This window comes from Pan troglodytes, chromosome 21 (genome assembly GCF_028858775.2).
Source record: "Pan troglodytes isolate AG18354 chromosome 21, NHGRI_mPanTro3-v2.0_pri, whole genome shotgun sequence".
Classification (NCBI taxonomy): Eukaryota; Metazoa; Chordata; class Mammalia; order Primates; family Hominidae; genus Pan; species Pan troglodytes.
This window is the reverse complement of record NC_072419.2, coordinates 7,788,114-7,808,784: the sequence shown is the minus strand read 5'-3', so window position 1 is coordinate 7,808,784 and position 20,671 is coordinate 7,788,114. Positions and strand designations below refer to the sequence as shown.

At 45.4% G+C, this 20,671-nt stretch overlaps 2 protein-coding genes across 9 annotated transcripts in view; one reads left to right on the top strand and one right to left on the bottom strand.

Annotated features, from left to right (window-relative positions):
* PSMF1 (proteasome inhibitor subunit 1) overlaps nucleotides 1-15,847 on the bottom strand; it is a 53,635-nt gene extending 37,788 nt beyond the window's left edge. For 3 of the 8 annotated variants that reach the window (XM_063803321.1, XM_063803322.1, XM_063803320.1), the window contains exons 1-4: nucleotides 15,658-15,847; nucleotides 11,001-11,150; nucleotides 4,269-4,421; nucleotides 2,410-2,492 (exon numbers count right to left, since the gene is read on the bottom strand). In XM_063803321.1, coding sequence (XP_063659391.1) covers nucleotides 2,410-2,492; nucleotides 4,269-4,421; nucleotides 11,001-11,129 — 365 coding nt within the window. In that variant the 5' untranslated portion in view covers nucleotides 11,130-11,150; nucleotides 15,658-15,847. Of the gene's footprint in view, nucleotides 1-2,409; nucleotides 2,493-4,268; nucleotides 4,422-11,000; nucleotides 11,151-12,124; nucleotides 12,238-13,362; nucleotides 13,488-15,657 lie in introns of all 8 variants that reach the window. The other 5 variants (XM_009436656.4, XM_016937271.4, XM_054674558.2 and 2 more) reach the window with 5 other exon arrangements.
* The window catches only part of LOC104003486 (uncharacterized), a 77,236-nt gene continuing 67,904 nt past the window's right edge, over nucleotides 11,340-20,671 (top strand). Inside the window, exon 1 of the mRNA XM_054674559.2 lies at nucleotides 11,340-11,519. The gene's annotated coding sequence lies outside the window, so the exon portion shown is untranslated. The remainder of the gene's footprint in view (nucleotides 11,520-20,671) is intronic.

Below are 20,671 nucleotides of genomic sequence, written 5' to 3'. Positions count from 1 at the left end.
TGCTTTCACCTTTTGGCTACTGTGAATAATGCTTCTACGAACATGGGTGTACAAATATCTTTTCAAGACCTACTTTCAATTCTTTTGGGTATATGCCCAGACGTGGACATGCAGGATTATACGGTAATTTTTTGAAGAACTGTCATATTGTTTTCCATAGTGGCTGCACCATTTTACATTCCCAAGAGGGCACAAGAGTTCCAATTTCTCCACATCCTTGACAACGCTTGTTTATTTTCTGGTTATTTTGATACTACCCATCGTAATGGGTGTGAAGTGGCATCACTGAAGGGTTTTAAGCCAGAGTTGTTAACTATGATCTGATCTATGTCTGAAAGACTGGTCCAACTGCTATGTGGGAAATACACTGGAGGGTGGCATGCAGGAGGGGAATATGTAAAAGACCTCCTCACACAGAAGCTGCATGGAGAGGGGAGGAGAAATGAGGAGTGGCCAGAATGTGGAGGCCAGTGGTTTGAAAGTCTGTGAGGACTGGAATAGGTTCAAAGAGGGTATTGCTGATTAGATACTATTAAATGCAACAGGGTTTCTGGGCAGTTCTGAGGTTTGGTTAAGGTTTCATAACTGTGCATTTATAGTGATGCCAAGCTCACTCTAAAACTCTGAGGATGGCTAGGTGCGGTGGCTCACGCCTGTAATCCCATCACTTGAGGTCAGGAGTTCGAGACCAGCCTGGCCAACAGCAAAACCCTGTCTCTATTAAAAACGCAAAAATTGGCCGGGCGCAGTGGCTCACGCCTGTAATCCCAGCACTTTGGGAGGCCAAGGCAGGTGGATCACGAGGTCAGGAGATCGAGACCATCCTGGCTAACATGGTGAAACCCCATCTCTACTAAAATACAAAAAAAAAAATTGCCAGGCGTGGTGGTGGGCACCTGTAGTCCCAGCTACTCGGGAGGCTGAGGCAGGAGAATGGCGTGAACCCGGGAGGTAGAGCTTGCAGTGAGCCGAGATCGCGCCACTGCACTCCAGCCTGGGTGACAGAGCAAGACTCCGTCTCAAAAAACAAAACAAAACAAAAAAACGCAAAAATTAGCTGGGTGTGGTGGTGCACACCTGTAATCCCAGTTACTCGGGAAGCTGAGGCAGAAGAATTGCTTGAACAGTCACACTGTACTCCAGCCTGGGTGACAGAACTAGACTCCGTCTCAAAAAAATAAAATAAAATAAAAAATAAAACCCTGAGGAGGTCAATGAAGATGGGGGGAAAATCCCTATAATGGAATAAAGCAGACATAAATCAGCTTAACTATATATAAAACAGATAATTTCATTATACTGATTTTAAAAACAAGCACTAATCTAAGTACCTTTGGAACACACTACTCTGCCTACATCTTTTGTGGAACATAGTTAAAAGACAAAAAGAACTGGAAATAAGTCATTTGGAACTTTACTTAATAGGTTTGTTCTTGGTAGGCACTGATGTAGCAACTCAGAAAATATTTGTGTGTATTCTAGGATCAAATAAATAAGTAAATACATTGATGCTGCTGGGAATCAGGGTTCTCACCACAGGAGAAGGGAGATATAAGTATGGAATAAGAGAAAAAGAATCCTGTAGTGTTATATTAAAAACAGAGGTGGCAATTTAAACTTATAAGGAAAAATTTTCCTAGCTCTATCTGCTGAAAAGGTCTAGAATCATACTACTGTATACCAACTATATGACACTCTAGAAAAGGCAAAACTATGGAGACAGTAAAAAGATGAGTGGTTGCCAGCAGTTAGGGAAAAGGGAGTGAAGAATAGGAGAAGCACAGATTTTTAGGGTAGTCAAACTATTCTGTGTGATACTATGATAGACACACATTCTCATCTGTTTGTCAAAACCCACAGACTGCACAACAGCAAGCTTGAGCCCTAATAATGATGTGTCAATGTAGACTCACTAGTTGTAACAAATGAATCATTATGTATGGGATATTGACACAGGGAAGCTGTGAACTGTGGGTGTATGGGAGCAGGAGGTAATATGGGAATGCTCTGCACTTTCTGCTCAATTTTGCTTGTACCTAAAACGACCCTAAAGAAAATAATTTTTTTTTTAAATAAGTTGGAGATTGGGGTTGGGGACCCAATGAGGCACACATCCTCCCAGGAGTCTGCTCTGACTGAATGAGTTGCCCGGGCTCCACCTCTACTCTGCAGCCACCACAGCACTTGTGGACTCTTGACTGCATCATCTTGTTTCATGTGGCATTTCCTATGGAAGTCTCCTCTTCAAATACATAAAAAACAGAAAAGAAAATTAGGAAGTTGTACCCAGAAATAAAAGGTTCTTCCATTCACCTTCCTTAATTTTCTGGACACATCCACCCTATTCCTTATATCTTGCCATTAGTTCTCTCTTCTTTTTCCCAGGGAAGAGACATCATTTAGAAGTACCTGTGGAAGTCACCCAGGTGTTCTGCATCGATATAATCATCCAAGTTCAGGGTCAAGTCTGCCACTTGCTGTGAGCCATATTCCTAGATGAGTGAAAATAGAAAGTGAGAGACTGGGATATTTCTGGCTAAGAGTGGGAGGGTGAAGGGAGAGTAACAAAGTCTTCAACCTAAAGAAATATTCACGTATGTCCACAGAGACATATATAAGGACTGTTTATATGAAATACCTTCCTAAGGCTTGGAGACTTCTCTGATTTAGGAATATTGCCTTTCCAAGGCAGAGACTAAAACACCTACTTCCCAGGCTCTTTTGCAAAAGGGCTCAGGCATGGTAATTGAGGTGTTGAACTGATGCATCGACTTTGATCTGGAGGTGAGCAACACGGAGAGGCAGACCCAGCAAGGGGCAGACATCTTGCTAATGAGGGTAGCAGCAGAGGCCAGGGGGTCACATCAGCAGCTTAAGAGAAGGGTGCACCAGGGCAGACAGAATCAGCCAGTATCTAATACTGGGCAGTGGTGGTGGCAGCAGTGGTTTCCGGGGCATGATTTGGGACACTGCTTCTGGAAACCTAGCCTTAAACCTGTTTCAATGAGCTATCCTGGTTCTTTTTGTTTTGTTTTGTTTTGAGACAGAGGCTTGTTCTATCGCCCAGGCTGGAGTTCAGTGGCACAATCTCAGCTCACAGCAAACTCTGCCTCTTGGGTTCAAGGGATGCTCCTACCTCAGCCTCCCAAGTAGCTGGGATTACAGGCACCCACGACCACGCCCGGCTAAGTTTTAAAAATATTTTTAGTAGAGACAGGGTTTCACCATATTGACCAGGCTGGTCTCAAACTCCTGACCTCAAGTGATCCACCTGCCTTAGCCTCCCAAAGTGCTGGGATTACAGGTGCGAGCCACTGCGCCTGGGTGATCCTGGTTCTTTTAATAAACCCTTTTTGCTTAAACTAACCCAAGAGGTTTTTGTTGTTTGAAACCAAGAACCCTATCTGACACGAGATCTAAATGTTCATCAAAAGGGAAAGGAATAAAGAAATTATGGTGCTATGAGAAACTATATAATAGTTAAAACAAATAAGGTATATCTATATGTATTTCCATGTCAAGGTCTTGCCTCCAAAACACCGAGTGAAAAAAAAGCAAAGTGCAGTATAATACATACAGCAGGATACTTCTACATGGTCACACCCAAACCACTAAGACAAAAGTTAACAAAAAGAAAGTCACTGCCTTTGTGGCACTTATAGTCCCATGGCAGAATAAAAGCAAAGCACAAATAAGTACACAATTACAAGCTGCAATGAGTGTCAGGCAGGAAAATAAAATGATGGCGTAAAGAGACATAATTTAGATTTTTTTTGGGAGTAGGAGTGGGTAGTCAGAACTGAACTTTTTGAGGAAGTCAAAAATGAAAGAGAATTGTCCAGGATGAAGGAATGGTGAAGGGCTGTGTGAGTGGCAGATGGGGGAGGGGAAGAGCCTTCCAGCATAGGAAATGTAAAGTGCAAGGGCTCCAAGGCAGCAAAGAATTCAATTTATTTAAGGAACTGAAGTAGCCCATTGGGGTTACCTAAGTTTTTCCCTTCTATCTTGTCACTGAATAGATTTACCTTATTTAACCATTCCCCTGTTGACAGAAAGCCCCTTCTTCATAATTCCAGGTGGTGGATACCTTTGTGCACGAAGGTTTTCTATACTTAGGGTTCTCACCTTAAGATAAAGTTCCAGAAGTGGGATCACTAGGTAAGGGCTACATGAACATTGAAGCTCTGGATTCGTACCGTTAAATGGGTTTCAAAACAGCCATTCCTATCCCCATCTCATCAGCAGACTCACGTGTCCCAGAGACTCACCAGCACATTGAGGATCATGCTGCTCTCCACGGTGATGGCTTTCACAAGGAGCTTTCTGGACCCATCCTTATACTCATACCGGAGGACATACAGGTCTTTATTGTTGTTCCACCCAGCTGGCAGCAGTTCTGACTTCTTATCATTGGGACCCGGCTGGGAAGACACCACAGTTGAGAGGAGAAAGATCATGAACTCAAAACACAGAACTATAAAGAACCTCACGAGATAAGCTAATCTTACCCACCTCACTTCACAGATGAAGATGTGGAGGTCAAGAGAAATGACTTGCCCAAGATCCTACAGCGAGAGAGAGGTCTAGGGCCCAGGTCTCTGGGCTTCTGTTCTACTGCGCTCTCCCTCATATTGAGCTACCTTTCTGACACAGCACTGGAACCTGTCAAGAATCTGCAGTGTTGGTTTAATAATTATCTCTTCCCCATCCCACTGCTAAGAATAAAGCCAGTCATCTTGAGGAACACTGTGAAGTTCTAAGTAGTGTTTTTCAAAGTTTGGACGTTAGGCTAACTTCAATAGGATTACCAAGGTGTTGACTAAAAACACAGATCCGAATACACGCTAACTGACTGCAGTGATGTACAAAAATTATAATTTCATAATACACAAAATGTAGCACATGTACAAATAACAAAGAATTATAAAATGTCTCTACCACCAGCTTAAGAAATAGAACATCAGCAATACTGCTAAAGCCTTGGGTAGCATACCCCAATAAATGTCCCTCCTTCCCCTTCAAGGGTAATCACCACTCTTAAACAATTTCTTTACTTTTCCTTAGAGTTATATTACTATACATGCAACCATAAAAATGTAGCTTCAAATGTTTTTGAATTTAAAATAAACAGCATCACTTCTGTCATTTGCCTTTTTTATTCGATAGTTTTTGGAAATGTATCCATGTCAATGCATTTAACTACAGCTGATTCACATTCACGGCTACACAGCATTCTGTATGACTATGCTGCAATTTATACATCTACTTGTTGATGGTGATTTGGAGTATTTCCAGCTTGTTTTGCTATTATAAACAATGCTGCTATGAACATTCTTGTACACATCTGGTACACATGTGGATAAATTTCTATACAGTATGCATGGAGGAAAAGCTTTTAATTTATAAGATAAAGTCAAGTTGTTTTCTAAAGAGTTACCGATTTATACTCCCACTAGCAATGTATGAAAGCTCCTGTTGCTCCGTGTAGTTGGCAACATTGCTATTGTTGCTTGCCAATCTAGTAGGGGTAAAATGCTTGCCATTTTCATGCTTGTCAGCCTGGTGGGTGTAAAATACATCTTTTATTGTGAGTTGTGATGTCTTTCTCTTTTCTTTTTTAAAAATCCTAAGACTTTCCATACTAAAGTTTGAGAAATAGTTCTCAAATTATTTCTACAGGAAAAATAATATAGTGATTTCTAGGTAGGGAAGATTTCTTAAACAAAATCCATAAAAGAAAATGCTGCCTTTAACACTGTTCATAATTGAAAGCTTCTGTTCTACAGAGACACTACTAAATTAATAAGGAGCCACAGGCTAGGAAGAGACATTTGCCATGGCTGCAAAGGAAAGAAATTAATAACCTCTACCTAAAGGGAATGCCTGGAAAATGAACAATAACAATTGGGAACTCCAAAAAGTGGCAAAAGATATGAACAAGAAAAAGAGCGGTTAATAGTGTCTAAAGAGGTATTCAATTTTACTAGCAATCAGAGAAGCAGAACTGACATAAAGAGACACTAAGTTATATGATTCGGACTGTTATTACCCAGTTTTCTATTTTTTGCCAGATGTCTGTGTAGGTGTGGGGAGAATGGGAACCTCCAGTCCCTGCTGGTGGGCATTTAAACTTGTACGGCCCCTTCGGGGAGGAATCTGGCAGTTTTTAGTGCAATTAGGTGAGCCAATATCCTATGATCCAAAATCCCTACTCCCAGAAGAAACCCTGTGCACAGGGTACATAACAAAGGATCTTCATTATAGCCTTGGCTAAGGTAGCAAAAGTGGAGATAAAATGCAAAATATGCTTACAGTGGAATACTATATAGCAGTCAGAAGGAATAAACCAGATCTAATGATCGTATTATATATAAAAGAAAAAATATGATTTAAAGAAAAGTTGAGGTTTACACTCCAGTACCACTTATGTAAAAATTTTTAAAAGCACAAAAAAATGCTATAATCTTTTTTCATGGATGTATATTTATATTGCTCACCATGGGGCAGGTGGACTGGGAAGATCTGTAGTCATGAGAATACAGCGGGAGGGAGTGGGACCGGAGATGAAGAAAATGGAAAAGACAAAGGTCCAGCAAAGCAAAACTTCACACACCAAGGACAAGGGGATACCACACATTGAGAATTGCTGGCCTCTCCTGTTTCGTCACCCCTGGTGCTCAGAAATCCCCTGGGGAAAGAGATCCCAAATAAAATTCAGGATGTCGCAACTGTCATGGTTTAAAACCTGGCTGGATGACAATGAAATTCATAGGCCTGAAGCATAGAAATGAGAGTGAGGAAAAACAAAAGTAAAACTAATCAAACCATTCTTCTGAGAAAAGAAACTATCCCCTCACCCCAAACTGGGTAAATTTCCCGAATATGTTTAGTGTTTAGTGTCGTGGATTTGTTTACTTTGGAAGCCAGGAATTTGATGACATCCTCATCTTTGCTCTGGCAAAGGCCTTTACATTTATATTATATCCTCCATGTACAGCATTCAATCCACCAGAGTTCTCTCTTGGAATATAAACAATTTGGTCTGCTCACCACCCCTTCACCTTTGGCTTCCAGAGTTACAGAAAATCCCTGAAGTCAGGTGAAACTGATGTCTCTAACTGCAGTGCAACTGATGTTCCCCAGTAAACAGAGGACAGACCCTGGTGATATCAGGCCAAACATGGTCTGCAACTGCCCTGTAAACCCTGACATCAAATATCAAGAGTCCCAGAAAGCCACAGTTGGAAAGTAGCCTAAGTACACAGTCACGTGGTTTAACTTCCTCTGATGAAAAATCAAAGGCCTGAGGCTGAGTGCGGTGGCTCGTGCCTGTAATCCCAGCCCTTTGGGAGGCAGAGGCAGGCAGATCACTTGAAGTCAGGAGTTCGAGACCAGCCTGGCAAACATGGTGAAACCCCGTCTCTACTAAAAATACAAAAAAAATTAGCCACGCATGGTGGCGGGGACCTGTAATCCCAGCTACTGAGGATGCTGGGGCAGAATTGCCTGAACCCAGGAGGCAGAGGTTGCAGTGAGCCAAGATAGCACCACTGCACTCTAGCCTGAGTGACAGAGTGAGACATCTCGGATTAAAAAAAAAAAGAAAAGAAAAAGAAAAGAAAACTCTAAGGCCCGAGGCCTGAGATGGTCAGAGAGCTGCCCAAGGTCTCAGCAAGTCAGGTGTAGGGCTGTGCTTGGAATTCAGAGCTCCTGATTGCCCAGGCTATGGCTAGAGAAGGTTTTTCCCAGCCAGGTCCACAAGACTGGCCCTAAGAGAATAAAGATAATTGTCTTCTTAGGCAAAATCCTGGCACTGGAAGCATTCTTTAATGGCCATGAATTTGCCCCAATGCCTCTGAACTAAAATTCACCCAAAGAAACTTAAACAGATCATTTTGGGCATTTTCTCTCTTTCATCATAATCCTTAGATTTCCCACAACAGAAAACAAAATTCTCTAACTTATGTCGATAACCACCTAAGTCATCCCTTACCTATCCCCTTGGCACCTAAACCACTTGACAAAGCTGTAAAGTTCTTGTGAGGAGTGGTTCTGACTTCAAGAAAGAAATTCAAATTCAAGTATTGGATTTTTGTTGAAGCCAGTGGCTGCACTGGTTTTCTAATCAAGTTTTATGTACACAATTCCCCTGTAACAGAGGAGGCAAAACCTAAGAGAAAGCAGACAATCTAGCTTTCCATTTAACTGTCAACTTGTATAGTCAAGCATACACTCTTGGGACCTTCCTCTCCTTATCACCCTCAGAAGGGTGGAAACAGCAGATGGCTGGAGAGGCAACACAAATATTCTCTGAGCTTGGAAAACACAATTGAATCAGCTGAGTTGGCTGGCCCCAGGCTGAAAAATTAAACCTCTTTTTAAATAAACTAATAGGAAAGATGCCTCTCCAGTTTCCACTCTGAACGAAAGTAGACTCAGCAGAAGCGACAGAAGGACAAGTGCAACCTGAGCCCCAATGGCAATCAAGGAGAAAAGGCAGAGAGAAGCAAAAACACACCACACTCTAGTTTGCAATCCAAACACTCATTCCTTCGGGGGCATGCAAGATTTAGTGCTGGGGTAGATAGAGGAAAGGTGGCAATGCCTTACAAAAACCTCATTCCCCAGGCTCCTGGGCCTCCCCAAAGATGTCTGAAACCAGCATCTTTTTCTGGCCTGCAGAAGCTCAACGAATAGCACCATGAACAGAGAAAAATTAGATGGACCTTGGGGAATTGGTCAAGGACCTTTTTAAAAAAAAAAAAAAAAAAACAGTATTAAAATGAGATTGTATTCTTTCTGTACATTTCATCTGAAAATTTTGGAGCCTTGAGTGTACGGCAAGGTGGTAATGCCAGACAGAAGGTATCGACTTATGTGAACTCACGTCCCTAAACTGTCAAAGTGATTCAGACAGCATGAGTGAGGGTGAGAAATGTAGGAGCAGATCCACAGTGATTGATATTTATTTGTGGAATGGCAAGAAGAGAAGGGTATCAGACACACCCTCTAGAACAAGTTCCTCAGCAGAGGTGGATGGGGTTCTGACAGTGTGGCAGAGTAGAAGTAGCTAGCTAGGAGTAGGTAAGGGGAGTGAGGTACATGAGGAGGGACAGAGTGCAAAGCAGAGCTGTTCCATCTGAAGGACAAGACAAAGGGCAGGGGGAGCTGAGGGCCAATGGAGGAGATCCCAGGTCAAAATCAAATCTTACTCCTCTTCTCAGCCCCTCTGTCCCCTGCACCATCCCACATACCAGTTTCTTTGAAGAATCTAGGAAAAGTTGAAATAAAATGACTGGGGCAAGTGAAGAGCTGCTTAAGATTAAAAAGCTGGAGTAAGACAAGTGGGGAGACAAGATTTCTCTTAGGGGAACTATGCATTGAAAGAGGGGCCTGACGCTGAAATGGGGGTGCTGTCTCTACCTGGTCCCAAGGTCTGAAATGCTGAAAGACATTTTGAAGGTATGTGGAATGAAGAGCAGCACAAAGAGAAAGGTCAGGGACAGATGTGTTTGGGAAGGTGAAATGGTTCCTGCTTCCAGGTATGTGTGTGTGAAAGGCTAGCTGTTCTTTTCCATCCTCATCTCCAGTGTTAGAGCCCATTTGAGAGATGAAGTATGTGTGAGTTTGGAGGTGGGAATGGGGATCCTGAGTGTGTACCTGGGGTCCCAGTGAGATAATTGAGGTCTGGGGAAAAAAAGAGCCAGAAATCCCTGACGGTTCTTGTGTTCTGATTCCTGCTGGAGGGGGTAAAGTGTGAGAGGGGTATCGTGGTCTTGGTCTTTAGTTCTAAGAGACAGAGAGGAATAGGGACAGCAGTGAGGGGTGGGGGAAAGGGGATACTTGTCTAAGTGCTCAGAATGTATAAAGCAAGTTTGAAGACAGGTCCCTAAAGCTATGTCAGGAGAGAAGAATTAAGACTCTATTTGAGAAGCTAAAAAAAATGATTACAGGAGTTGAGAACTGAAGCAGTCAAAAAGGAGAGGAAGGGTGAAATCTCATTGCAAGATGCAATAGGTGGGGTGGTCTGTTTCCCATGGCTAGTCTTGGTTCTGAGAGTGAGAGAACAGTGACAGTGAGGGGCAGGCATGGAGGCAGGCCCACTTCTCCCAGGAAGCAGATGTCTAGGATGATGTGGATGTGGGGGATGAGGGTCACAGGGAAGAGACAGGAAAGAAAGAAGAATGCTAGAGCAAAGAATTAGTGAGGTGGGTTGGGTCCAGCAGTCCTAGAACTCTGTGGGGATGACAATGACGTCCCTAGCTGTAAGAGGTGGAGCCTGGGGATGGGAGAAGAGGGGATGGCCCCATGGGGACAACTATGAGGAGAAAATCTTATATGACCCTCACACCCAGGGTGTATGTGTGTACGACTCTGGGGGTGATTGTTTCCTAGAGCTTGAGTTGGGGATGGCAGTAGCGAGTGGACTATGCTGGGCCCTTCAGTAAAGGGTGAAAGGCGTGTGAACTCTCTGGGCCCACGCTAACGGGTGAAAAAAGGGCCCTGGCCTGGGGCTGAGTAGGTCAAAGCTCACTTCTGTACCTGTGCTTGGATCCAGATGTTTGGTGGAGGCTCTAGTGTGGTATGAGGGCGGAACTGAGTCAGTCCCCTCACCCCGAGGCTGGGTGGTAAGGAGTTCAGAGGGGATCAGGTGGGTGAGAAGTGCTCTGGGGAGCTAAAGTCCTGTCTAGATTCTTTTCCATTCTATGGAATGCTAGGTCCACACAGTCCTGGCCTGAGAGGCTGCCAAGCTGTGTTGAAGCGAGTGTCCGCCCTTGAGTTTACAAATCATGTTGTGCCAGCTGTGCTGTGAGGGACTCTGGGCTGGGATGGGGCAGGTGAGCAACCTCCGACCCGCAGGTTTTACCAACGCTGCCATGTGCCCCAGGCCCTGCATTGGGAGAGGCGGGGAAATCGGGCGCTCTGGACCAGGCCTCCGGTACTCTGAGTTTGGGCAGAAGACAGTTCCCTCCTCCACCCTGGCCGGCTCCGTGGCGTACCTGGTCACCGACACCCAAGCCGTAGTAGCCGTGTGTCACCACTTCCCAATGCAAGAAGCAGACGAGCGCGTCCTGCGTGCAGGTGATGGCCGGCGCTGCCGATGCGAACAGTACCTCCAGGCCCGCCATGAGCGCCCGCGACTTCGGCGTCTGGAGGAAAGAAGGGGGCGGGGGTAGTGCAGTGAGCCGGCTCCGCGGCCGGGGTAGCTATAACTCCGCTTCCCTCTTGCGCTGGTTCTTGCCGAGTCCACACCTGAGACCAAAATGGAGACGCCCGGGGACGGGGCGGGGCGGGGAAGCCGGAAGTAGTCCCAACAGCGGGCGCAACTGCGTGAGGCGCGCCGGGCTGGCAACGCGAGCGCAGCACTAAAAGGTTCCGCCAGGGAGCGCGAGCGGGGCGGGGCCCCTCAAAGCCGGAAGCCGGGTCTTCGCCGCAGTCGACAGGATCGCCTGACGCGGGCACAGCGTCCTCCAAGAGGCCACCTTGCTGAGAGGCAGACTTCCCATCCACAAAATGGGGTATGCTAGGCCGGGGAAGGGGCTGGGAAATGTGGCTAAAATACATTCTTAATAATCGTTAACACGTTCGCCGTGCTTGCTACCGTCCACATTATTCTAAATGCTTTACTTGTATTCATTTATTTAATCTTCACAACCCAACTCTATGCAGTTGATATTAACGATTAATGTGCCTCATTGCACAGATGAGGAAACTGAGGCACAGAGGGATAATTTGACCAAGATGACAACAGCCAGCCGGTGAACGGCTGAAATGCTTATGGGAACCTGGCAGTCTGGCTTCTAAGATAACATTTATTAAGTGTTTATTGTGTGCTACGTCGTGTGCTAAAACCTTTACATCACCCTCTCAACAACTCTATGAAGTATGGACCGTTATTATCCCCATTTTGCAGATGACAAAACGGCTCAGAGTTGAAACCACTTCTCCAAGGAGACACAACTGCTGCCCGCAGAGCTGAAGCTCCTGACCCACTACCAAATTTCAATCATTTATTTGCCTACCCCCTTTATGATTTTTACCACCCATTACTTCAACAAGTTTCATGAAATCCACTTATTGTTTTTACCCAGATAAATTTAGTTTCCCCATCCCAGTCACTAACCTGGTTCAAGCTCCTGTCATCTTTCACTTGGATGCCTGGCATCAGCCTCAGAACTGCCCCATTCCATTCCTGTCTCTCTCTAGTCTGTACTGCACTCCGCAACCAGAGAGATTCTGTTAGAAAACAAGTCAGATCGGCCAGGTGTGGCGGCTCATGCCTGTAATCCCAGCACTTCGGGAGGCCGAGGCAGGCGGATCACTTGAGGTCAGGAGTTTGAGACCAGCCTGGCCAACATGGTGAAACCCTGTCTCTACTAAAAATACAAAAATTAGCTGGGTGTGGTGGCGCATGCCTTTAGTCCCAGGTACTCGGGAGGCTGAGGCATGAGAATCAATCGAACCCGGGAGGTGGAGGTGGAGGTTGCAGTGAGCCAAGATCGCACCATTGCACTTCAGCCTGGGCAACAGAGCGATCCTCTGTCTCAAAAAAGAAAAAAAAAAAAAAAAGAAAAGTCAGATCACATCCGTTGGCTCAAAATCGTCACACTCAATGGAAAAGTAAAGTCCTCCCCATGGTCTGCAGGAACCTGCATGTGGTCTGCCATCTCCTGCCCCAGCCCTGCCAGCCCTGTACCTCTCTGATTCAATCTCCTTCAACTGTCCTCTCATCCCCTTTATACCTGCAATAACCTTGGCTCCCCCTCTTCTCTCACATCTACATCTGGTCCAACAGCAAAGCTAGTTGACTCCACTCTCAAAATATATTATGAATCTGACCACTTCCCATCACCTTCACTGCTTCCACTCTGGTCTGATCCTCCAGCATCTCACACTTAAGACTATTGCAGTAGCTTCCCAGCCAGTTTCCCTGTTTCATGTGTTCTGTTTGGGCCTTTGCGTTCCTCTTCCTGGAATGCTCTTTTCCCAGATATCTGCATGTCTTGCTTCTTCATTTCAAGTGGCTCCATCCCTCACTCCTACCATCCTCAACAGAGGGCTTCCCAGACCATTCCATCCAAAATAACCTTCTCCCGTCTTTAATCCCTCTCTGGCTTTTTTTTTTTTTTCCTGCAAAGCATTAATCGTAACCTGAAACTATGTTAGGTGTTTATTTCTTTGCTTATTTAATGACTGTCTTTCCACTAGACTGTGACAAAGGAACAGGGAGCATGTCTACCTTGTGCACATATGTACCTGAGTGCCTTCTGGGATCAATCTATACTTATTGAAAGACAGAATGAATACTGAATGAAGGAATGAATTCTTGGCCTAGCCCCAACCCAATCAGGGCACTCTTACCTCTTTATAGTCCATCACTCCCTTTGTCAGCTGGCCCTGTGCCTCTCCAAATTTTGTGTTCCTAAAGTTTCCTTGAGACAACCAGATTCTTGAACCCCTTCTGCAGAGATTCTGGATGAGAAGGTCTGAGGAAGAGTGCATGTATGTTGACTACATTCTGGATGACACTAAAGCTAGTGGCTGTGGAACTCCTCTCTGAGATGTACTGCCTGTGGCATAAAGCTATTTGCCCTTTCTACTGAGAAGTTCTGCACTTTCAGTCTTCCCTGCTTTTGCTTGCTCTGTCCCTTCTGTTTGTAATGCCCTTATCCAATTATGGAAAATTTCTACAGATTCCTTCCATCAATAAACTTTCATAGGCTGGGCTGCCATGAACCATAGTGCAGGGTGTCCACTTAAGGTGCCTACTTAGTGGCAGCCCATTCCTAAGTGCCTACTGTGGGCCAGACACAGATGAACAGGTTCCTGTCCCTATAGAGCTCACTGTCTAGTGTTTAAAAAAAAAAAAAAAAAGTACTGGCCAGGCACGGTGGCTCACACCTGTAATCCCAGCACTTTGGGAGGCTGAGGCAGGTGGATCACGAGGTCAGGAGTTCAAGACCAGCCTGGCCAACATGGTGAAACCCTGTCTCTACTAAAAATACAAAAATTAGCCGGGCGTGGTGGCAGGCACCTGTAATCCCAGCTATTCGGGAGGCTGAGGCAGGAGAATCGCTTGAACCCGGGAGGTAGAGGTTGCAGTGAGCCGAGATCAAGCCACTGCACTCTAGCCTGGGTGATAAAGAGAGACTGTCTCAAAAAAAAAAAAAAAAGTGGATTAAGGATCAAAAGGTGTTCCAGTAAAAGGAAACAGTATGTGCAAAGGCATGGTGGAATGCAGCTAGCTCTGTGGGATTACAAGGTCAAGTTGCCTCCTGAGTGAGGTTTCTCTCGTCTCTTTGCCCATGATTAATTGCACTTTCCTCAGTGTGCTTGGCATCAGTGGGCTATCAAGGGGTGGGCATGGGACAGTGAGAGCTATCAGCCTTAGTCAGGTGGAGAATTTTATCATTGAAGTTGATTCAAATTGCTGGTACATGATGATAGTAAAAAGTGGACTGGCTTTTGGTCTGTTTTATTACTGCTTTTACGTTTTTTACAGCAAATGTACCCACTCCTTGTCTGCACCAGGGCAGACAGCTCCGTCACCCCCACCCCTTGGTTCAACACTGCTTTGCATACAGTTGGTTGTAGCTGGCATCTTACAGAACACTAGTTCCCTCTTCTACACCATCATCCCTGTCTTAACATGTATTCTCTCAGAAGCCCGTGGTGAGACAGGGATTTGAGTGGTTTATTTGGGAGCTGATTCCAGGAAATAGCGGTGGGGGCAGTGGAGTAGGGAAGTGAGACAGGAAGGAAAGGGAGCCAGCAGAGGGAGTGTGATGAAGCCAGTTACCTCTACGGGCAACTGGACCGCACTCCTACCCGGGAACTCTGGGAGGCAGTGTGGGGCATGTCTCAGAGCTATTGCATTTGAGGGCATCTGCCACAGGCTGAGAGCTGCTTCTGGGGTCCTGGAAGGCCCTCAGGCACAGAGTTGCATAATTTAGAGAAAGCAGTCTTTGCGTCTAGAGGTGACTGCTGCAGGGTGACGAGGGTGTTGTAGTGCGATCTGCTATGTCCTCCCACACCCCTGACCGGGGGTGAGCCACGCCTTAGAAAGTCCGTAACTCAGGCCGGGCGCGGTGGCTCACGCCTGTAATCCCAGCACTTTGGGAGGCTGAGGCGGGTGGATCACGAGGTCAGGACATCAAGACCATCCTGGCTAACACAGTGAAACCCCGTCTCTACTAAAAATACAAAAAATTAGCCGGGCATGGTGGCGGGCACCTGTAGTTCCAGCTACTCGGGAGGCTGAGGCAGGAGAATGGCGTGAACCCGAGAGGCGGAGCTTGCAGTGAGCCGAGATCGCGCCACTGCACTCCAACCTGGGTGACAGAGCGAGACTCCATCTCAAAAAAAAAAAAAAAAAAGAAGAAGAAGAAAGTATGTAACCCAGCAGCCAGCATGGAATAGGCACTGGCATCAGTGTATTGAAAGAATGAGGTGAGCTCTATCTCTTGCACTAGGCTGTGAATCCCCTGAAGGCCAGGACTATGTTCCACCTGTCCTGAACCCCAGGGTCCCCCAGGGATGGGAACAAATGGGAGGAACTCCTGGGGCTGGTGTGTGTGTGTGTATGTGTGTGTGTGTGTGTGTGTGTGTGTGTGTGTGTGTTGCCCCTGATCCATCCAGCACTTTCTGTGGACTTACCTACATCAGCAAGAGTCCCATTCTGCCCTATAAGGGCTGTGGGTGGCTGAGAAGGGAAGCAGGTGGCGGGTGCCTCCCTGTCTGGGCCCCCACTACCAAGAGCCCATGCCAGAGGTGAGGGCCCAGGATGATGGAAAGAACTTGGCTGGTGGCTGCAGCCACCAGTTCCTTGTTGCCAAGTGATAGCAATGTGGGTATTCCAAGCTCCCTGCCTCCCTGGAAACCATGAAGAACTGAACCAAGGGGCAGCGCCTAGATGGGCACTGAGGTGAAATCATTCACTACTGTAATTCTTCTTTGGCCTAGCATCAGCCCAACCGTATCACCTCCTCCAGGAAGCCCTCTATGGTTAATATTGTTCTTTGTTTCTACCAAGTAGCTGATATCCAAGACTTCCCAACTTCCCATTCCCCTTGTCCATGGGGTACCTAGCATATTTGACACCCATAGCAGATATCTCTTTTTTAAAAAAAAATGATAATTTTTAGGCCGGGCACAGTGGCTCATGCCTGTAATCCCAGCACCTTGGGAGGCGGGCAGATCACAAGGTCAGGAGATCGAGACCATCCTAGCTAACACGGTGAAACCCTGTCTCTACTAAAAATACAAAAAAATTAGCCAGCCGTGATGGCAGGCACCCGTAGTCCCAGCTACTCGGGCAGCTGAGGCAGGAGAATGGTGTGAACCCAGGAGACGGAGCTTGCAGTGAGCCGAGATCATGCGGCTGCATTCTAGCCTGGGCGACAGAGCGAGACTCCGTCTCAAAAAAAAAAAAAAAAAAAAAGATAATTTTTTTTTTTGTAACTCTGTTAGTTTTTTGAAGTCTTTTATTGTGGTAAAATACACATAGCATAAAATTGATCATCGTAATCACTTTAGGTCTACAGTTTAGTGATATTAACCACACTGTTTTCCACGGAGGCTGCACCATTTTACATTCCCACCAACAGTGCACAAGCGTTCCAATTTGTCCACCTTCTCAGCAACACTTGTTATTTTATGTTTGTTTTGTTTTGTTTTCATAGTAGCCATTTAGCCATTCTAATGAGTATGAGGTGGTATCTTTTATTTTTTAAATAGAGATGGGGTTTCGCCATGTTGCCAAGGCTGGTCTTAAACTCCTGAGCTCAAGCAATCCACCCCGTCTCAGCCTCCCAAGTGCTCGGATTACAGCCGTGAGCTACCATGCCCAGCCAGTGGTATCTTATTATAATTTTGGTTTGCATTTCCCTAATGATTAGGGATGCTGAGCAACTTTTGATGTACTTATTGGCCATTTGTATGACTTAGGAGAATGTTTGTTCAAGTCCTTTACCCATTTTTTAACTGAGTTGTTGGGTTTTTGTTGTTCAATTTTAGGTGTTCTCTGTATATTTTGGATATTATTCCCTTATCAGATATACGATTTGTAAATATTTTCTGCCTTTTTGTGAATTGCCTTTTACTCTGTTGATAGTGTCTATTGATGCACAAAAGCTTTTAATTTTCATAAAGTTCAATTTGCCTGATTTTCCTTTTGTTACCTGTGCCTTTGATGTCACATCCAAGAAATCACTGCCAAATCCAGTGTTGTGAAGAATTTGCCCTACATTTTCTTCCAAGAGTTTTATATTTTTAGGTCTTACATTCAGGTCTTTGATCCATCTTGAGTTCATTTTTATGTGTGGTGTGAAGGAGAGGCCCAGCTTCATTCTTTTTATATGAATATCCAGTTTCCCCAGCATCACTGGTTGAAAAGGCTGTTCTTTCCCTATTGAATGGTCTTGGTGTCTTTGTTGAAAATCATTTGGCCATACATGTGAAGGTTCATTTCTGGGCTCTCTATTCTGTTCCATTGGTCTATATGTCTGTCTTTATGCCAGTACCATAATGTTTTGATTATGTAGCTTTGTAGTAAGTTTTGAAATCAGGAAGTATGAGGATGTCAATGAAGCAGATCACTTTTTAACACCTCCCTCCTCATCTATGAAATTATTTTCAGCAATAACCACATGATAATCAGTAAAAATTATTATTTCCCTGATTCATTCTTCAATGAAAAAATATATATGATTGTTTTTTGAGACAGAGTGTTGCTCTATCACCCAGGCTGGAGTACAGTAGCACGATCTCGGCTCACTGCAACCTCCGCCTCCTGGGTTCAAGAGATTCTCCTGCCTCAGCCTCCCAAGTAGCTGGGATTACAGGCATGCACCACCAGGCCCAGCTAATTTTTGTATTTTTAGTAGAGATGGGGTTTCACCATGTTGGCCAGGCTGGTCTCGAACTCCTGGCCTCAAGTGATTCACCTGCCTTGGCCTCCCAAAGTGTTGGGATTACAGGCGTGAGCCACCATGCCTGGCCAAAAATATAATTTATAGATTGTACAACTCCCCCTTTTTAGTGTATAATTCTGAGTTTTGACGAATGCACATAGTCTTATAACCACCATATTCTCTAGGTATTTCCAGAAAGAAAGGACTTTTAAAAATTCATCTTTATTGAGATATAATTTACGTACAATAAAATCACCCGTTTTAGTTGTATACTTCATGAGTTTTGCCTAATGTATAGACCAGTGTAACCACCATGACCAAGATATAGCATGTTTACATGACTCCAAAAAATTTCCTCATGTGCCTTGGCAGTTAATCTCTCCAGCCTCTAGCTGAGGTGTGTTAGTCCATTTTGCATTGCTATAAAGGAATACCTGGGACTGGGTAATTTCTAAAGAAAGGCACTGCAGGCTCTCTAGCATGACACCACTATCTGCTTGGCTTCTGGTGAGGCCTAGGAAGCTTTCAATCATGGTAGAAGGCAGAGGGGAAGCATGCATGTCATATGGAGAAAGAGAAGGGGAGGGAGCAAGGAAGAGGTGCCAGGATCCTTTAAATAACCAGCTCTCACATGAACTAATAGAGTGAGAACTCACTCGTTACCATGGGGAGGACACCAAGCCATTCATGAGGAATCTACCCCCATGACCCAAACACCTCCCCCAGGCCCGCTTCCAGCATTGGAGGTCACATTTCAGCAGGAGATTTGGAGGGGACAAAACATCCAAATCATATCACCAGGCAACCACTGATCTGTGTTTTTTGCATCTATATTTTTGGTATCTAATTTTGCCTCTCTTAAAAGTTCATATAAATGAAATGTATACAATGCCCCAGGAAGCAGATGTCAAGATGGAGTTAGCAGTGTTAGAGGTTTATTGGGGATAAGTCACAAAAGGAAAAGGGGAGTGGGAACAGGAGTATGTGGGGAGAACCTTCAGGCCTTTCTGCAGATCTGGCACCTACGAAAGAAGAGAAGGAAGGAATAAGGATTAGTGAGAAAGTCTCAGCCAGCCCAACGGAGAACTCCAGCACCAAGAAATATCATAGAGAGTTCCCTGTTGGACTGAAATGGCCAGGCCTTAGTGCTGTCTCTGCTCGGTGGGCTGCCCGTAAAGAGCATGGCTTCAGCGCGATCCCAGTGGTCCTACGGCTGGAGGATGTTAGCAAACTGCACTCCTCACAGCTGTGTGGCAATTATTTTCTTGAAGGTTTGGCACCCCTCCATAGCTGACACATAAAATAATACCCCTTCATGCCTTTTTTCACTCATCATCATGTCCAAACTTCATCCACGTTGTGTGTATCAGTACCTTCCTTTTTATTGAGTAATATTGTGTTGTATGGATGTGCCAGTTTGTCCAGTCCCTTATTGATGGGCATTTGGGTTGTTTCCAGCTTGGGATGGTGATGAGTAATGCTGCTGTAGACATATGTGGACAGGTCTTGGTATGGCCTTATGATTTCACCGGTCTTGGATAAATTCCTAGGAGTAGAATTGCTGGATCTTATGGTAGAGTATATGTTTATAGGAAACTGCCAAATGGGTTCCCAAAATGGTCATACCATTTTCCACACCTGCCAACGATGAATGAGAGCCCTGGTTGCTTGACATCCAGCAGAAGGGGATTTAATGGGAAAAATATGATGCTTACTGAACCAGTGGATGGATTGGAATGTAAAGATTGGGGAAAGCTGCCACCAGCTTTCAGAAAGTCTGGACGTTGCAGGAGCTTCAGGAAACCACCAGCAGTGATCACAGCTGCCTCCCATCCTGGGGCAGTATGTGTGTATGTAGGGTGGTGGGGGGACCTGCAGAGGCTGCTGCCAAACTGAAACCTAAAACTCAAGATTCTGCCACTGCTGTTGGAGAAGCAATAATGTGCCGCTGCCTCTGCCTCCCAGTGGCTGGATCTAACTTGGAACCCAGCTGGCAAGTCATTCTGAAAAATGCACTTGTTAGGTTTCAGGCCCCTGAAATACTAAGGGAAGGCATAAAAGGTGTGAGTGTGAGTGTGTGTGTATGGTGGGGGTCGGGGGGTAGTACTGGGGCTTTGACAAATTGCTCAATGTATATTGTCTCATTTAATTTCCAGAACAACACTTTAAGGTAGAAACTATTATTATCTTTGCTTTAAAAATGAGAAAAATAAGGGAGAAGTTGTGCCATTGTCCTAAGCAGCAGGGTCAGGATTTGAGCCAGGCGGTCAGCCTGCTTGCCTCCTCATCACAGTGCCATGCCTCCAACAGCATCACTAAGGGCTTGCGGGATTCTGAGCTCTGAGTTTCAAGATCTACACAGGAAAAGCCAACAGTCATGACGAGGACCATTTTTCAGACCTCAGGGGCAGAAAAGGCTGGGAATAGAAAAATGGGTCAAGGGTCCAGGCTGGGAACAGAGAAACCATCTAGGCATGGGAAGCTCCTCCAACCACAGGGACACATGAAGAGTCTCTGCAGAGACAAGGGAGGCCACAAGAGGGCACCCTGGCCCACCCAAATGTCCACAGATGGCAGCCACGCAGGGAGAGGCACACTCTCCTCCATCCTGACTTCATTCCACCAGGAGGTTCAGGGGAGCCCTAGACCAGAGCCCCCCAGCAGGCTCTGTCCACACTGCAATCAGCCTTCACACCTGGAAATACCTGATTTTAGCTCTGGGGATCGTTGCCTTCAGGGAGAGACGGTCCCCAGAGAAC